The sequence below is a fragment of the Sabethes cyaneus genome, chromosome 1, assembly GCF_943734655.1.
Source record: "Sabethes cyaneus chromosome 1, idSabCyanKW18_F2, whole genome shotgun sequence".
NCBI classification, from domain to species: domain Eukaryota; kingdom Metazoa; phylum Arthropoda; class Insecta; order Diptera; family Culicidae; genus Sabethes; species Sabethes cyaneus.
Genome location: NC_071353.1, coordinates 53,222,212 through 53,240,649, shown reverse-complemented (window position 1 = coordinate 53,240,649; position 18,438 = coordinate 53,222,212). Strand labels below are relative to the sequence as shown.

The following is an 18,438-nucleotide window of genomic DNA, read 5'->3' as shown; positions in this document are numbered from 1 at the left end:
CGAAAAATGCGAGCGTCACGAAAAATGAAAGGTTTTGAGCGCTAATAGCTCAGCGGTTTTTCTATCGATTTTCAATATTCTTACACCAATCGATCGGAAAATCTTCTAAGAATTGACCCAAATGAAGAAAAGTATGGATTCTTGATGTTGAACTATTGAAAAATTGAAAATAATGAACCTATGTTTTACCAAAATTCTCGCTTCGTGATTGGTTGGAAGATTCTTTACGATGATCTAAATCTATACCAATTTGATATCTGTGCTTGGGAAGTAAGCCAAAACAAGTGACCAAGTTTCCTCATTTCAACAAAATTTCTTAACACCGCGGTTAAACCTAGACCATTTTGATGTCCTTGCTTGGGAAGTACGCCAGAAAGAGTGACAAAGCCCCTTCGTGCCAACAGATTTCTTACGAACGCGATTAAACCTAGTCCAATTTGATGTCTGTGTTAGGGAAGTGTGCCAGAAAAAATGACACAAGTTCGTTGTCCCAACAGATCGCAAATTCTGTACTGCGAGACGATTAAACCTCGGCGAATTTGATATGTGTTGGAAAAATGTGCTATAGCTGTAGTGTTCGATTATAATACGACTCTGTATGAAGGTGAAATTAGTCATCATCGATTCTGCCAATTTCAAAAGCAGTTTTTTTGTTTGAAACAAAAATTCGGTTTATGAAAATATATTCGCTGTATTCAGATTGGCAAGAAGAATGCAGTATATACATTTTTATAAACACAATCCCGCTTTTGGGCCGAAAAGCTGCTTCCGAAATTGGGCTTTGCGACGAAAAGTCAAATACTGCTAGTTTCCCGTGAATACGCATGCTTACCGACCGTTTCATTAGAAGTGTATTGAAAAGATGTGCTGTTGATAAAATAGGATTGAATTGGTAAAATCCCTTCAACGTGGGGAACCATGGATAATAAAAACAATCTTTAATTTCAATAAGGTAGCAGGAAAGAAATAGTTTGTGTTGTTGATTTTGTTAAATTGTTTTCAAATGCACAATCTTTTGAGAATTGAACGTATGCAATGTTACTACTTTGATAAATGTTACATGCAACGCATGTAGCATGTATATCCAGCTTTTTACGCGCTATAATGGTGGCCGCTATAAATTGTGTTCGTGATATGCGAACAATCTTTTTGACAACTCTGCATACATCAAATCTGGCACTCTTCTCTTGCAACACTACCGTGCTCTTTCTTTCGTTTACGCCAAAGAAGGAGAGCAAAAATGTGCGAAATGTAAACAAAACTATTGCTCTCCTTCTTTTGCGTAAACGAAAGAAAGAGCAACACTGCCGTACAGGAGAAGAGTGCCCAGTTTTGATGTATGCAGAGTTGTCAAAAAGATTGTTCGAATATTACGAACACAATTTATAGCGTCCTCCATTATAGCGCGTAAAAAGCTGGATAAGTTGCATATAGCATGTATACATGAAGAATCGAATGATTACAAGCATGAATACATGCTACTATCACTACAAAAAGACTTACGTAGTCCTGCGTCACCTATATATGCGGTCGTGTCTTGTACACAACCCCTCCGATTTTTTTTCTCGCTATGGTACTGCATTGAAATTTGACACTTGGAAGCGTTGACAGTTTTGGAAGCGCGATGATCCTCTGACAAATACATAGCAAGGGATAGGACAGCGCATCCCCTCGGACAAACACGATATGCATAAATTGAAGTTAAACGTTTTAAAAGCGTATAAGGTTTTGCACGGGCGAGCATAACCTGACTTCTTTGACGTCTATCAGTGGTTTGTTTACATGGAGAATATGTGTTAACATAGTATAATCAATATATATAGAATGCCAGTGTCGCTGCAGTGCGCGTGGTAAACATCACACATGTTCAGATAATGTATTTACATTATATATGCAAATGTGTGTGTGCCTGAAATTCATCAAAAGGGGAATCTCATTGTCAAACTTTGACAACCAGTTTAAAATTTCAAATATGGCTGCCAAGTAATGTGTTTGGAAACTTCGCTTGCTTCAAGTTTCTGAAAAAATCGGTACAAAAGGGCGCAGTTGTGGGATTCTATTCATCCGGACGAAAAGAAAAAGAACATTTAAAACCATTTCACTGGCATAACAACACAGCGGAGAGCGCACTGACAGCACCAACCAGCGCACAGATAAAGAACAGATAAATAACAATGAGCAACTTTGACAATGAAGTTCCCGATTCACAGACTTGATACAGATTATTAGCATCATGTTTACCACAATAAGTCCTGAAGAAAAACAGCGACACTGGCATTCTATATATATTGATTCTACTGTTAACATGTTGAAACTGAATATTGCTAAAGCCATTAACGGCAAGTCAGAAAAGCACAAAAACTGCCATTCCGAGTAGTTTGGAGGGCGACACTGCTGGATAATACGCTTTTAAAACGTTAAACTCCAATTTATGCATATCGCGTTCGCCTAACAAATAGTAAACAAACCACGAGTGGATGTCAAATGGGTGAATTGCGTTCATTCCGGTTTATTCGTGACGTCACCTTGCAAAACCTTATTGTCTAGCAGTGTCGCCCTCCAAACTACTACACTCAAAATATTCTGCACATAACTAATAGTAAATTTCCATATGAAATCTATATTGTCGAATTTGTTTATTCAATCCGGGTTGAAACTGGATGAATTTTATCTGTCAGATAGGAGCAAATGAACACAAAAAATTCATCCAGTTCCAATCCGGATTGAATAAACAAATTCGACATATGATTATCATGAGCTGCATATAAACACAATCCTCCCAGAAATACACATAAAAATTATACGCGTATGAATAGTATGTGCAATTATACACATAAAAATTATACGCATATGAATAGTATGTGCTAATTTTTCGCATGCATATAAATGATAACTGTTTGGCACATAAAGATCATTAGTGGGCACATTGCAAAAATCTATATGTGGGACACATAGAAACTATACGACAAGTTTTCTCAGTGTAGGAATGGCAGTTTTTGTGCTTTTCTGACTTGCCGTTACGGCCTTAAGGGGAAACCGAAAGTAGCTCAAAGATGGCTGGATAAATGGCTACCATTCGAAGCATGTATTGTTTTGCGCCTTAAAAATGCATCTGTATTGGCAGATCACGCTTTCGCCACGTAATCAGTGCTTCCAGCGCTGTTATAATGTCCTGAAACTTGTAATTCAATTTATCGATCTGCTGTGTATCAATAAACGCTCAGCAAAACATAATTGCTAATGGAAAATAAATTCAACTGAACATATCGATCATTACGTATTCATAAAAGCGACCAATGTATAATTTGGAATTAGTTAATAGATATTTGGTTACGCACATATTTCGTTGAACTAGCGATTTCGGAAAAAGCAGCAACACAGTATCAAACTTTCGTCACATCAATGAGCTTTTAAAGAGCTTTCAACTTTCGCCGCATCGATGAGCTTAGAGTGAAATAAACAAACAAAACGCAAACGCAGGAATCAAAAACGCAATCCGATACAAGCGGATTAATTAAACATTCTAGTGATCCTACGCATTATTCAGTTGCTGCTGTTAATTTTGATTGAATCGGAATGCCTTGATAAAGAAAACAAACCCTTTTTCGGGATGTTTGTAGTCAGTGCGGTTGGCTGCGGATCAGCTGTTTATGTTTGCAAGCTCCGCTATTTGACATATATTACCAATATTAATGCAATATTCAAATAAACGTTTAGGTTTTTAACGAACACATGAGATGTACAGTACAGTGTTTGTCGCACTAACACAATAACGTTAGCCACTTTCGGTTCCGCCTTAAGGCCCCCATTGACCTGGCCAGTGTTGCTGATATTGTTCAGGGTTTTGCGTGAGAAAAAAAGAAAGGGAAGTATTTTTGCTTTTGTCAACACTCACGCGTTGACAGTTCGGCACGAGATTTCCTGTAAGTGCGAGCAGCCTGCGAAATCTCTTTCAACGCTGGCAAGGCCAATTGGGTTGGAAATGAACAAAATGTCGGAGGGTCATTCCGGTCGAGCGGCGAGCCGATCATTTTCTTCTGTCAGTTTGGTTCGTGGCACTCACACACTGGCGAGTGTGTTGGACGTATAGTTACTACATATAAAGTTCGGCAAATTGGCATCCCTGATTTTTTAAATTAAATTTGAAATTATAGAGAAATGTGCAAGTTTTTACGGAAAATACTCGCTAACGGGTGGTGAAAATGACTAGTTCTATGAAAATAAAGTGTGTTTATTACCATTACTCCCACAATTCGAATTTTGAAAAACGTTTGGCTTCGCATTTGACGTTTAATCCCGATTCATCCCGTTTAATCCCGATTTTTGTATCCGCCGAACTATATAGGGTAACCAACGTATTTTGGACCCCCTCAGCAGCTGTACATAATTTGGACACTTACAGCAAAATCAAATGCAAGTGTCCAAATTGGCCTTGCCAGCGTTGCTGATATTGTTCAGGATTTTGCGTGAGAAAAAAAGAAAGAAAAGTATTTTTGCTTTTGTCAACACTCACGCGTTGACAGTTCGGCACGAGATTTCCTGTAAGTGCGAGCAGCCTTTGAAATCTCTTTCAACGCTGGCAAGGCCAATTATGTACAGCTGCTGATGGGGTCCAAAATAGGTTGGTTACCCTATATAGTAACTATAGCAAAGATGCGGCTAACATCTTTTTACGCTTCCTACACGTTAGATACAAAAAGAAATAAAGTAAAACACCGACCGACACCGGGTAAGTTATGTGAATATTTCCCATCCAGCTTTTCCTGTAATATTGCTGTTGCAGTTGAAAACCGTAATAATCGACTCGCGATATTGAGCTTGCTGACGTTTGCCGCACGCACACATCGACGCGCGATTTGTTGTTGCTGTTGTTAGATTTTATAAGGTTTTGCACGGGCGAGCATAACCTCGCTTTTTTGATGTCTATCAGTGGTTTGTTTACATCGACTTAGAATGCGGGTTAAAATGATTAAAGTTACATATTGTTAAGGGCGTCTGCGGCAGGTAAGAAAAGCACAAAAACTGCCATTCCGAGTAGTTTAGAGGGTGACACTGCTGGACAATACGCTTTTAAAACGTTTAACTTTAGTTTATGCATGTTGTGTTTGCCTAACAAATAGTAAACAAACCACGAGTGGATGTCAAATGGATGAATTGCGTTCATTCGTGACGTCACCTTGCAAAACCTTATACATTGATTTTACACGTTTGTTTTTGTTTTCCCCCAGTTATACCCCGGTAAAAAACATACGTTTGAGTGAAAAACGATAAGTTTTTGTAACTCTTAGCAAGATCAATGTGCGATCACAGCGCACCATGTGCGACGTAATTGCGACACACAGAACAAGAATAAAACCAAATGTCGCGAGTCGATTATTACGGTTTTCAACAGTAGGATCAATATATATAGAATGCCAGTGTCGCTGTTTTTCTACAGGACTCATTGTGGTAAACATGATGCTAACAATCTGTATCAAGTCTGTGAATCGGGAACTTCATTGTCAAAGTTGGTCATTGTTTTTTATCTGCCCAGGTAACCAATAAGCATTTCCAATGCGATTTAAAAGCATGCGGCTAACCTACACGTTTCGCCTTAAATGCTACTTAAATGCTATTTTGGCAAAATATGCGGCTACTTTACTGCTAGCCCTCTTATAGTGCTGACAATGCTTATTTGCAGCTAGTTACCGACAAGAAGAATTTAAATAGAATTGTGGATGCCAATTTACAACAGTTATGCAGTCAAAAAGCTGATAAACAACAACCTGCAGTATAAAACGCCAGGGATGCTAATAAACGACTGATTTACTGCTTATTTTAAGGCTTATTGGTTACCTGGGTGTTCTTTATCTGTGCGCTGGTTGGTGCTGTCATCAGTGCGTTCATCACTGTGTTTTCATGCCAGTAAAATGTTTTTAAACGTTTGTTCGGATAGAACGGTAAACTTTTTTTGTAGCAGTATTTTGTTGTACAGCTCAAACTGAAATTTGGAAGTTTATTAATGTTACAAATTATTTCTTTTCCCAACTTTTCACAACTCACAATAAATAGTTTTCGCCTACGTTTTTCCCTCCGTGCACTCACGATTTCCTCTATACCAATCTTTAATCATCCGAAAATTCTTATCTCCGCTCACTGTTTTTGCCTGTTTTCTGAATCGATTATTTTTATGTTTACTAATCTTTTCTTCACAGGTTGCGTACAACAGGAGCCACGGTTGCTGTAGGTAAGTATCATGAATATTGCTATTAATACTGATTTATATTTTCTCTTTTCAGCTACTTACAAATAAATAATCACTAACTACCACCAAGCTTTCCTTCGAAACCACTGTTTTTTAAATAGGTATAACAATTTCGACTCAAATCTTCTCTAATCTTGTAACTAATCATCCGAAAGTGTACAAATTTTCTCACTAACTATCGTAATGGTTCCTTTTTGTTTTCATTCCTTCCCGCTGTCAAGTCGCCGCCAGTTGAAAGGGTTCATACTGTTTCACCGTTGGCGCTTACACAGTCGGGCTGCACGGTGGGCTCAACAACGTTCTTTTTCTTTTCGTCCGGATAAATTGAATCCCACAACTGCGTCCTTTTGCACAGATTTTTCAGAAATTTGAAGCAAGCGAAGTTTCCAATCGCATTACTTGGCAGCCTTATTTTAAATTTTAAACTGGTTGTCAAAGTTTGACAATGAGATTCCTCTTTTGATGTATCTCAGGCACACACACATATGCATATATAATGTAAATACATTATCTGACCATGTGTGATGTTTACCACGCGCACTGCAGCGACACTGGCATTCTATATATATTGATTATACTTTTTCAACTGCAACAGTAATATTACAGGAAAAGCTGGATGGAAAATATTCACATAACTTTTCCTATGATTTTGACGTGAAATTTATTTTGAGTGTATTTTAAATAAACCTCATTGCACTTTAAGGGCACTTTGAGTAGTTTCAACCTAGCTAAGCTAAATCCGTCCTATTTACGGGTAGAATCAGTTAAGAGTGTGGACTGTGGTGGATGCCTGGTTTTTGAACGTGTTAAATAAACAGTATTTCTTTAAAGTTTGTGAATTTGTCGAATTTGTCTATTTGGATTGTTTTTCCGGGGATATCATTATATTTTATCTCTCGGAATACTGTTTACAATGAGTAAACGGAAACGTGAAACTTGCCACGACGGCCAGGAAACTAAAACCGCTAAAAATGTTGCAATTAAAAGTACCCACTACGATGCAAACACGAACTGGAACATTGACGATTATCGTACTCCATATGAACCAGACGAACATTGGGAACTAAGGCGACTGTTTATGGAAAGGCATCAACTTCAGATTCCAGAGGATGAGCTTGTTTGTATGGCGCAAGTGTTCGTCAACGTAGAACTTCTCCACTGTCGATATCCGTTAGAAACTATGCAACGCATCAAGGAACTGTCGGAAGGAATAGCTAATGAGTACCGCGCTTCACGAAGAAATAAATTGCAACGTACGTTTGTTTCCGCCTCCAATGCTGCTGCGTTGAAGGTGCAGCGAAAAGGTGCCAGCGAACAAGAAACGTATCGTGGTTCAGATCTACGGACAGAATACAGCCGAAAATTCAAGCCTGTAGCAAACATCCAGACGTTAGAAGATGCGTACAATAATATTGTTTTGTTGAACAACGACTATGAACAAACGAAAATGGAATTTAATAAGTTAGGAGATAGTAAATTAACAATGAGGATTACAAAAAATAGCGATGGGACAATCAGTGTAGCGGTAATGATTGGTGAGCTAACTCTGGTATCGGCAGTAAATAATGGCGAAAAGATGGCAGTTAAAACAGCAAAGCAGGTTTTTCTGAAAACAATGCAGTCGCACTGCTATCATATTATTGTAAGACGATTGTATTTGTAGATAAATAGCATGAGCGAAAATTATTGATTTTCGTTGTAGCGGCAGCAAAATCCCGTGGAATTGCAAGAAACACTCGGAAGTAAGATGGAAAGGAAAGTTGTTGAAGGAATGGTTGATCACAGCGGGCGACCAACGTCCACTGAACTGAAGGAAAAGAAAATTGATGAAAGCAACTTGGGTTTCAAGCTGTTGCAAAAACTCGGTTGGAGTGGAGGCTCACTAGGTGCTAAGAACGAAGGAATTGTCGATCCTATCAAGTGCCAAATAAAGATAGGTCGCAAGGGTTTAGGGGTTAATTCAACAGAACAATCGGACACTATGAAAACCGGGAAAATTAATCCTCGAGACAACTCCTACTCGATAGACGTTAACTTCTATCGTCGAACCATGCAAAATTTTCGAAAATCTGGAATTGAGTACGATTTGGTATTTAGTAGCGAATTCACCAAAGAAGAACGTGCTTTGTTACATAGGTATGGACCTCGAAAACAATTTTAAATATTTTTAAATAGTACTTAACTTTTGTTGTTTCATTTTTCTAGTATGGCGCAAACTATGCAATTGAAAACACGTAGCTACGGTAAAGATGAAAACGGTACTCGACAACTTGTATTACTTGGACGTAAGTTGCCTCCCCATGAACTTTTAGATCGAATTCTTATCGAAAAAGATACCATATTTTGTCAGCTGTATACAGTTAAACCACCAACAGGCAATAATGAAAGTGATTAAGGATAGGTTTTAATGTAAGAATTTTCAATTGTTAGGATTTCTCCAGGGATTCTATGTGACACGTAATGCGATGTCGAATTTGGTCGCTGCATAGATAAAGGCACAGCTGGCCCGACCATGGCTGCGTAATCAACTATGTGACAAAATTCGGCATCCAAATTGCGTCGCATTACCACTTAAGTTTGACTATGCCATTTAATTTTTATAACGCATTTGATTGAAATTGTTAAAATCGCTCAAATTTGAACAATGCAGACGGATTTGAATTTACGAAGAGTATTAGTCAAACCTGTTATTGAATACATCATTAGATTGGTATGAATTGGTGTGAAATAGATGGCTGATTTGCCAATTACTATTCGATCGAAGACGCAATCCAACCAAATCAATGATAATGCGGCTATATTTTCTAGACGTGCGCATTGAGGCATATTACGATGTTGTTTTTTTGATTATAGCTGAAAGATACTTAATATCACTTTTGGAAGATTTTATGTACTGTGAGATAAACTATCAACTTAACTCATTCACTGTCAAGTCTCGAGTGCGTTGAGAAATGGCAGCATAGCGGCTTGAAGCATATCAAAATAGAAATAAAGGTACTCACCGGCGTTTTAGCGGTCAATTCGGTCGAGTTACTCGACAGTCATGTCGCGTGTGACTTGTATAATACCAAAAGTAGACCAGTTGAGCAAAGCCCTATAATAAAACCAATAAAACTCAACCTGACGCAGGACGCAGCGCTTAACGAAAAAAATTGAGCCCGAACGTCCTTTCATGTGATAGGTGATCATGGTATCGGTGTTAAAGCTAGCCGACCAGCACAGCTAACTACAAACCACAGATATCAATTAATGATTATATGAACTGCATATGAAATCCCTCATTATAAAAACTACGTGGATAAAAATCACAGAAAGGATATTTTATAATGCGGTTGATTTTAAAGCTCGGCGTTACGCTTGACCGTTACTGGTGGAATTTCAATTCACAGTGTAATATTTTACGTTGCACTACCATTATCTGCTTTTCTTATATAAAATAGTGACAACAAGAAAAATTTGTATCACTAACAGTTTCTGTAGTCTGAGCTTACTCTTACACTTAGCAAAGTGTAGCCCAAACGAATGCATTTTGATGTCGGCTTCACAGGATATGGTCAACTTTTTATCGTTTAATTAATGACACACACTTAAATTTTATTCAAGTGTTCGGTAATTTATTTTACGGATTTTATCAGCATATTTTAAAAATGCTGACCTATCCGTTATTTTTTCAAGGAATGCTGAACATCGTCAATATTTGACGTTTCTTAATACCGATGTCCATCAGATGGTAACGAGTTCGTTAATATTTTTTGCTGAATACTTCCGCACAGTGAGTTCTGTCAAAAATTCGGCAATTGATTAACGAAGTGACAGTATTTATTACGGATAAGTTCGCAAAAGCTATGCTGAGTTCAGAAAATTTTGCGGAAGTTATCATCAAGCATTTTTTAATTGTCAAAGTGAAATTCAAACAGAAAAATGAATTGGTGCATGTTTAAACTGTGTGAAAATAGTTCAAATTATGAACAATTATAGTGCTTTTCGGGAGTTTAGTGACACGTTGTAGGACTTGACCAGCTTCATGTAAGATATACTTTCGTCACCATAAAACCACAAGTCATTTTCGAAACTGGACCTTCTGTGTTTTTTCGACAGACTGCGCAGCCAGCTGTGACAGTATAAGACAATCGCGGGTCTAGTACTGTGATGATCTTATTAACTCTCCCCGTTGAGAATCGAACATGCGACAGAGCAGTACCTGTAACAACTTGGAAGCATCTTTCGTCACCACATATCTATTTAATTAATTGTATTTAATATTAAAGACAATATTTCAATAAAAATATTTCTAAATTTATGACGAAAATTCAGTACACGTAACTCAAGTATCAGCACTCTAATTACGGCTTTTAACAGTAATTTTTGACGATCGGTTTGTTAATTTATACTGAACAATCCGCATTTTTTGACATTTCACAAAAAAAATTTCACTGCCGAGCGTTCGTCAAGCAGACTAATTACCGAACTGACAACCGAACGCTCAGCAGTTCTAATTTCGTCAAAAAATTACGGTGTTCGGTAAGAAAAATTAAGTGTGCAGGGATTTCACCGGCTTGCTGCTAAGAATAATTTTAAGAAACAATGTAAAGTGTAGAACGATTATATTTACAACAGGTTACTAAAACGGTGCAAGCAAAGCGAGTCAGCCGATGGGCATATACTGTATATCAACTTCAATACAGGAGCTAAAACGTAAGTCGCAGATAGTAATCTATATGGGCATAAATTATGATCGCAGCGCTTGTAATCGACTTTGCATGTCCCTCATATCTTCCTCATTTTCCACCTCACCTGTCACACCGGAAGCTTCGCCCTCGCTTTCTTTTGCCGGAGCAGCCATTGGAGTTGAAGGAGCCTCCCCTAGCTTGCCTGCTGTAATTTCCCACAATACCTTGTCGATTTCCTTCTGTGCCTCTTCTTCCATTTCTTCTACATCTTCCAGTGATTCCATTGTTTCATCTATCATTTCTTCGATGATACCAGCTTTCATCATTTCTTTGGACATTTCTCGCATTGCCGCTGCTACTTCCGGTAGTTTGACAAGCGCTTGCATTGCTTGCATCACTTCAGTCGACTTCGCCAGGGATCCAGCTACCCTTACAGTAGCAAGCTGGTTTTTCATCTGCAACTGAACTGAATTGATGTGAGCTTTGCTGGTGTAGATTTTGTTTATGGCTTTTCGAGACCTGATCAGTTCTTTTGCCAGAGTAGTGCAAATCTCTTTATCGTTCTTTTTAGCAGCTTCTCTCAACGAGCGTTTCACTTTTTCTTCCTCCCGTTGAATAGATCGAATCTGTCTATCCAAAGCGTACGATTCTTTCCTTAGCTTTGACGACCATTCTTGGACCTACGCAACATTATTCAAGGTTAATTAGAAATCGATTTAAAGTAGTATATTTACCATATCCTTTGGATTTCTTTCCTGTGATTTACCAAAAAGCCCCATTTGATTCGTTTCACTATTTTAAGTAGTTCAAATAAAACAATCGATTAGAGCTAATAGTTAAATCATGGAATTACTGTGTGTGATTCACCGATTTATTTACCAATAGGTGAGTTATGGGAAAAATAAATATGAAAAAATATGTAGGTATTAATATTGTCGCTGAAGCAAGAATCCTCCGAATAAAAAACTTGAAACTTTACTGGAAGTGTCAATGTCAGTAAGTGAATATACCGAGTTGCCAGAAATTTCTAAGAGCAAGCGTATTGGAACTTTTTACCTTTTTGTTAACTTGGGGTTAACAATATACACTGATAAAAATAGACACGGCGTTACCAAGAGATCTTACACATGAATTTCAACGTCCAAATATTGATAATCTTGTTTCATTTGTCAATCATTCGGGTATCAAAAGCGTTTCCCTTCGATTTAACGTGAAATGAAATATTTCATATGAGAAACACGTTAAACAACCATGTTTTTCCAACAAACCTTCAACCAACATGATAGTCACTGCTTTTTGCACTGCAAATCCACGTGTTTTACCAACCCATCGACATCTCTATATCGAACTGCAGTAAACGTCAGCGACAGCATGTCCGGGGCTCAAAATTTGACAGCGGGCCCAAATCAGACTGCTGGCAGTTGAGTGAAACGCAGTGCTGACAGGCTATCTCATTTTCGCACACGCGAGATGTTGGCGGCAAAAACATGGTTGTCTGCCGATGGGGTGTGTTTTACCATTAGATCGTATCCTGTTGCAATCCACATGAAATTAAGGTGTAAGTTTTTATAAATATTTCACTGGTTTCACACGTTTAATCAAGGGGTAACTCTTATGAAATGTCATTCTATTTAAAATTCACGTAACTTTCACGATGAGTTGATGTGAATAACAGGTCATCTGAAAGTGTTTTACCCATGGTTTTAACATTGAATATGATTCATGTGTTATTCCTATGAAACTGTAGTGATTAGCACCAGGAGAATATCTATGTGATCTGCACATTGAACGCACGTGTATAGTTTTTTCGGTGTAGAGCTTCCTCCAGCTCTCAAGCACCCACACGAAATTTGCGTGTACCGTGGACCCCCGTTCGTTTGACCGTTTTTAATCTGAGGAGCCGTTCAAATAATACGTAACGCTAAAAATGCCATCTTGACGAGCCCCCCACCCCCTTGTAATAATTTGTAACAATGGATCATTGTAGGTAGCTTTTGCTCATGCTTACCGATAGATGGACACTAAAGCCCCACGTGGCATATTTGGAGTAAACTTTAAGGCTGATACAGATTACACGTCATAATTTCTTGCCGTTCCGTTGTTGTTGACGGTTGATAACGGTTAATCTGAACCGGTCTTTTTAGGTGGACCAATCAGATTGCAAGGCAGTTTGACAGACGTTTGTCGAGTGTGTTTGACAGAACATATCTATGCTGGAGCCATCTGTGAAATTTTTTAGCTTTTCCAATGATCCATTGTATCCCACACCCCACCCATACACGTAACGCATAACTTTTACAGCTGTATGTATGTTCGATCGCTCTGCTGATGATTGCGACACAGTATGGTTCAAATGTCATTCTCAACATGACAACATTTTCTTATGCAGACGATGCACATAAGCATGATTTTTTTATACTGATCTAGCGTGTTTAATATGTTTCACGTTGCGTTTACCCAACAATCCGAATAGAAATCCAATCGGAGAGAGAAATATTCGCTGCTTGCAACTGCTAACTGAATCAAACCATCAAAAAAATAACAAAGAGCAGGGCGACCAGTTCATACAAGTTACAGCATATTTAGGGTTGTCAGTTGTTCAAATTAAAAACTAACCCCGTTGGTTTGCATGAGGAATCGTTCAAACGAACGGGGGTCCACTGTATATACATGATATTTGCCCTATAGTTACTACCCAAGTAACAATTGGGTATTTCAGCGGTATTTAAATTCTCGCATATTATGATAAGATATGATGTCACTGTAAAGTCACATGAAGACTTTTCCAAATTTGACGAGTGAAAGTAATAAAAAAAGCATTTTTTTCATTAAAAATTTTTTTTTAGAATTAGACGATAGCTTTATAAGTAAACCATTTTTCTTCTCAACTCGCCTTAGACAACAAAGTGGGTAGATAAACTATGGTCGTCAGACGATACAAGTTTCATATGGGAGCTGTCAAAAGCTCGGTCAAAATGAAAAGCTCTATCAGAAAGATAGAAGAGAGGAAGAGAACTTCTGACATCATTTCAATCAATCGGCTTGGTTGATATCTGTCAAACAGCAAATCATTTTATTTTTGATTTTTATTAATTTTTTCATCAAATATTGACTCAATTGAAATAAAAAAAAGAACTGTTAGATTCAAAAAACGACGGGGTATCAAATGAGGTACAGCTGTAAATAAATTATAGCTGATTTTATTCAACCTGTGGCTGATCTATGGTTTAGGTTTAGAAATGAAAACCTTTTTTCAGCTCTTGAACATCTAAATCTGGTGATTTTATCAAGCTTCAGGCGAATTAATAGCTGCTTTCGAAGCTGCAATGAAGCTTAATAGAAACTTTTTTGCACTTTTAAATAGCCAATTTGCGCAATGCTGTCAATTCTATTTTTAGAACGAGAAATAGTTTTGCAATCTACTTTTCCAGTCGCTTAATCAACGCTTCATCAACCTTTATGCAGCAAAAAAATATATTTTTAAATTTAAAAAAATGGAACGCGTCATTTTTATTTCGCCGCGAACGCGATATTTTTAGTTTCGAATAACTTTAATTCGTACAAGTAAGCTAGCTATAATTAAAAATGCAGGTCTTTTTTCCGGGAATTGAACCCGCCATCTTTTGATCCATAAGCACTCACCGTATGTATGATCCGCCCCATTTGCATCTGCAGAACAGACAGTGAGAATATCTTTACACCTGAAGCCTAGCCCGTCTAGCGTGAAGCAGTCGATAATGTCGATAACTGACAAACTTTTTCTGACAGCCGAATTGCGAAATTCTATGATCTGACAGTATGTGTGCTGTGAGCCGAAAAAAAAACTTGGTAGAAGTTTGTAAAGCCACTTTAACACCCTTAAGCAGACTTAAAGTAGTTTGAAAGCTGTGAACCTAATGAAAGCTTCCACTTTACATTTTAACACCTTTAAGCAGCCGTAAAACGGTTTGATGTTTTGGTTGTTTAGAAGCAGATTGTTTAGCAGAAAAATCCGCTATTAAGCTTTTTATCAGCTTTTGGGAGATAACTGGTTTGAAAAACTTAAAGTAGCTTAAGCATCGCTTATTTAAACACCATTTGAGTGCTTACTTTATGCAGCTTTGATCGCCTTAAACCAACCCGTAAACAGCCATTGCTCTTGCAATTCAAATACCGTTGTTACTTGGGCGTTGTTACTTGGGAATCCACTCCATCATTCAGCCTTCTACACTATTAATACTATTAACACAGAGAACAGACTACCAGGTAATTGACACAAAGTGTGTAAATGGTTTTTATGTAATCTACGAGTAATCCTTCAATAGAGCACCCCTCGAGCAGTAAGTGGCAAACTAAATCTTGATGTCGCTGCCATCGCTGCTATGTAACTCCAGCACAAAGAAATGTTGATAAAGGTACATGGATATTTTTTGATGCGTTTGGCAAACTATTTCTGGAGGGCGCTACCGGCAGATTTTACACACAAAAAATCGATTACTTCCTTCGAGCCTGTTAATCTGTTCTCTGTGCTATTAATAATAATACTATCACTATTAATACTAATATTATTGATTGAGCTTGCTGACGTTTATCGTACGCACACATCGACGCGCGATTTGTTGTTGCTGTTGTTAGATTTTACATTGATTTTACACGTTTGTTTTTGTTTTCCCCCAGTTATACCCCGGTAAAAAACCATACGTTTGAGTGATAAACGATAAGGTTTTGTAGCCTTTTGCACTGGGTTTAGCAAGCTCTATAATGTGATATTAAGATGAAATTTGGTATATATGAACAAAAATAGAACAATCTCACCAGCAGTCCTTCGTATGGAATAGAGTAGCATCCTTTGAGGTTCCATAAGTGCTTCTAATAATTAATTTAATTTTTTCATTCTAGTATCCATGTGCAGTATTAAAACTCGTTTTGGCCAAAGGTTTTACTGTATAGCAGGAGATGCTTCATAAGCTAAAACGAAAAAAAAACTTATATTAGGCTTACCTATTAGCAAGGCCGTGTGACCGTGTCCGCCGTCTGTCCAATACCTCGGTTTTGAGATCAGGCAGCTGGGAACCACCCAGCATCGCACCTACTAGCTTGGCTACTCAATAGAGCATTACCAGGTATGGCCACGTGTAGGCGCTAGGTAGGGGCTTGGGATGGCTAGAGCTATATTGGACGCTCCTCATTTGCCTTCCCCTTTTCATACCCATTATGCATTTGAAATTTATTGGCAATAAAAAAATATTTTTTCGAAAACCCCTTTGGTGATCATCCAGTTTAAAAAAAAAACTGACGACTTTGCGACACCAGTAAATCAAGTCCGTCTCACTAGGAAACATCACTATCGGTCACAGGCTTAGAACTTAACCATATACACCATAGCGTAGCCCTGTCGATCCAGAACTTCACTACACTGCTCGTATAGGTGTAGCCTATGGAACTTTTTTGAGAAAACTTAACTTGAAATTTGTATGAGCAGGGGACTCAATGGAGGCGCATGGTGCATAGTGAATATCCGAAACGTTTATGTAACAGATCAAAATGAATATGATATTGTTTGAAAAAGGATTATTAGATTATGCAACAAGCTTTTCTAAAATCCCTTTTCCGTTCACGTGGAAGTGTTATTAAGCTTTTCTACTCGTTAATTGCGTTACGCATGTTTGGAATATAATCAATATATATAGAAAGTACACTGAGAAAAAAACCATGGTAATGCGAAACATGTATGCATGGTCATCTTAACTATATTGCAATATTGTAGCGCTTACCATGATTATTGTCAACTTGAGAAGTTTCGTGGTTAAAACTACTATGACAACAAGCAAATCGCTGACTATTTCCGTGGTTAAATTGACTTTTCTCTCATACTTCTAATGACAATATTTTTGCAGCTTGATATAACAATATTGAATTGTCAACAGGACCATAAAATTGGTAACTTACTAACTGTAAGAATATCATGGTAGTTTTAACATTTTTATGGGTTATCGTAACAGTATAAGTTTAGTGCTTTTCAACCGACTATGGAAACGCGTTTCTTGATGACAATTTTATGTTTATTTTGCCCTTTTTCTTTCTGTCATTTGAAACCGCACCGCCATTACGAAAAATTTGAGTCACGAGTGATGTGTTTAGTTGTGAGTTTTTTTGTTTTTATTAAAATTTTTTTGATATTATGAACAGTTTGTTAGTGCAAAACAAATAATAAAAAAAATCTAATCTTTAAGTGACAAATTGTATTAAATTATTTTCTGTGTACGTGAAAACAGGTTGAATTATTTTACTGTGTAGTGTACTAACAAAAACAAACTGCTAAACTATTATGGTGTAATCGGTGTTATTTATAGCTTGTCTGTTTTATTTTTTTAATTGAGGATGGTGCTGGACTTCCGCTCTAAACAGTTCAATCGGTGGTTTAGACGTGTCCGTGAGGTGTTTTTGGATAAAACGCGAAATGATGTCCAAATATTTCCATTTAACTTGACTGCGGCGAGGGAGCTGCGGGATAGACTGTTGTAAACGTATATTTGGAACTGTAATAAAGGCAATTTATATATCCTATCTGCATGCAGACCATCATCTATAGGTAGTATTCGATATTTTTTGATTGTATGAATTATTGGTATTATCTTTTCTTTAATATTCGTCAGGTATATTTGGATTACTACACATGAGACGCAAACTACTAGGAGCAAATTGTGATAAATAACTTTTTTAGGAAATGTACTGGCTAAGCTATGGCTTTACGATTGCCAATTGCAATCCTTGAGCGTAAAATATACCCTTGTGAATTAGTCAATGACCTGGTGAGTAACGGTTGAAAATTTAATAGTCATAATTTAATTGAAATGTTTTATACAGATCGAGTAATCCTTAAGCGACAAACATGCTCTTGAGTTAGGCCTTAGGCGGCATCCATAAAGTACGTCACGCCTATAGGGGGGAGGGGGGTAGACCTAATCGTGACGATTTGTGACGTAGGGGGGAGGGGGGGTTTGAAGTTATGTGACGTCACATGAAAAAAAATCATGGAAAATTTATTCGGGATATTATAATTTAGCCTTCCTTTTAAGATACAACTATTGAAGGTTTCTATAAAATTAACGTTCTGATGAATTTTAAAACAAATAGTTGAATTTTTTGAATGAAAACTTTTTTTCAACAGCACTCATTTATTCTTCTATGTAGTATGAACTCTCCATTACGGCTTTACAGAATATGCAGTACACCGCTGAAGAGCTACTTGAGTACCGTCTTGCCTAAAAGATTTTTGCAACCGCAAATAGCAGTCGCACAAACTCCTGAGAGGCTACGGGGTGCTACCAGAGACCCATGGCAATGTTTTCCCTTGATATTCGTGCTGAACTCAATCGATTAACATAAACTCATACCGAAGTTCCACTGCTGCTTTTAAGGTTTTTCAGTATAATTTATACTGCCCCTCACTCAAAAGCTCTCTGAAGAATAGAGTTTATGCCACTTGCGGACTAAATTTCGCATCTAAGGTAGTGTTGAATAATTGCACGATTGAATGAATAC

General features: G+C 37.6%; 2 protein-coding genes across 3 annotated transcripts; one reads left to right on the top strand and one right to left on the bottom strand.

Moving 5' to 3' along the window:
• The first annotated feature begins 7,063 nt into the window (after positions 1-7,063).
• LOC128743368 (NF-kappa-B-repressing factor-like) lies at positions 7,064-9,353 on the top strand. The gene is made up of 3 exons (XM_053839928.1): positions 7,064-7,886; positions 7,947-8,380; positions 8,450-9,353. Exons 1-3 carry the CDS (start codon positions 7,158-7,160, stop codon positions 8,637-8,639), a joined length of 1,353 nt encoding a protein of 450 aa, XP_053695903.1. The 5' UTR covers positions 7,064-7,157; the 3' UTR covers positions 8,640-9,353.
• Positions 9,354-10,841: 1,488 nt separating this feature from the next.
• LOC128744237 (charged multivesicular body protein 3) lies at positions 10,842-11,870 on the bottom strand. 2 transcript variants are annotated; one of them, XM_053841086.1, is made up of 3 exons: positions 11,782-11,870; positions 11,649-11,706; positions 10,842-11,594 (listed from the first exon to the last, which is right to left on the bottom strand). In XM_053841086.1, the coding sequence occupies exons 2-3, from the start codon at positions 11,691-11,693 to the stop codon at positions 10,974-10,976; spliced, it is 666 nt and encodes a 221-aa protein (XP_053697061.1). In that variant the 5' UTR covers positions 11,694-11,706; positions 11,782-11,870; the 3' UTR covers positions 10,842-10,973. The 2 variants fall into 2 exon arrangements, with proteins under 2 accessions (XP_053697061.1, XP_053697069.1); XM_053841094.1 differs by having other exon boundaries at positions 11,794-11,818.
• Positions 11,871-18,438: the final 6,568 nt, after the last annotated feature.

Excerpts from the sequence above, each read along its gene's own strand:
- LOC128743368 (XM_053839928.1), top strand. The coding sequence starts at position 7,158 with ATGAGTAAACGGAAACGTGAAACTTGCCACGACGGCCAGGAAACTAAA. Across the intron at positions 7,887-7,946 it reads CGCACTGCTATCATATTATT|CGGCAGCAAAATCCCGTGGA; the intron begins GTAAGACGATTG and ends TTTTCGTTGTAG. Across the intron at positions 8,381-8,449 it reads GAACGTGCTTTGTTACATAG|TATGGCGCAAACTATGCAAT; the intron begins GTATGGACCTCG and ends TCATTTTTCTAG.
- LOC128744237 (XM_053841086.1), bottom strand. The coding sequence starts at position 11,693 with ATGGGGCTTTTTGGTAAATCACAGGAAAGAAATCCAAAGGATATG. Across the intron at positions 11,595-11,648 it reads AAAGAAATCCAAAGGATATG|GTCCAAGAATGGTCGTCAAA; the intron begins GTAAATATACTA and ends AATGTTGCGTAG.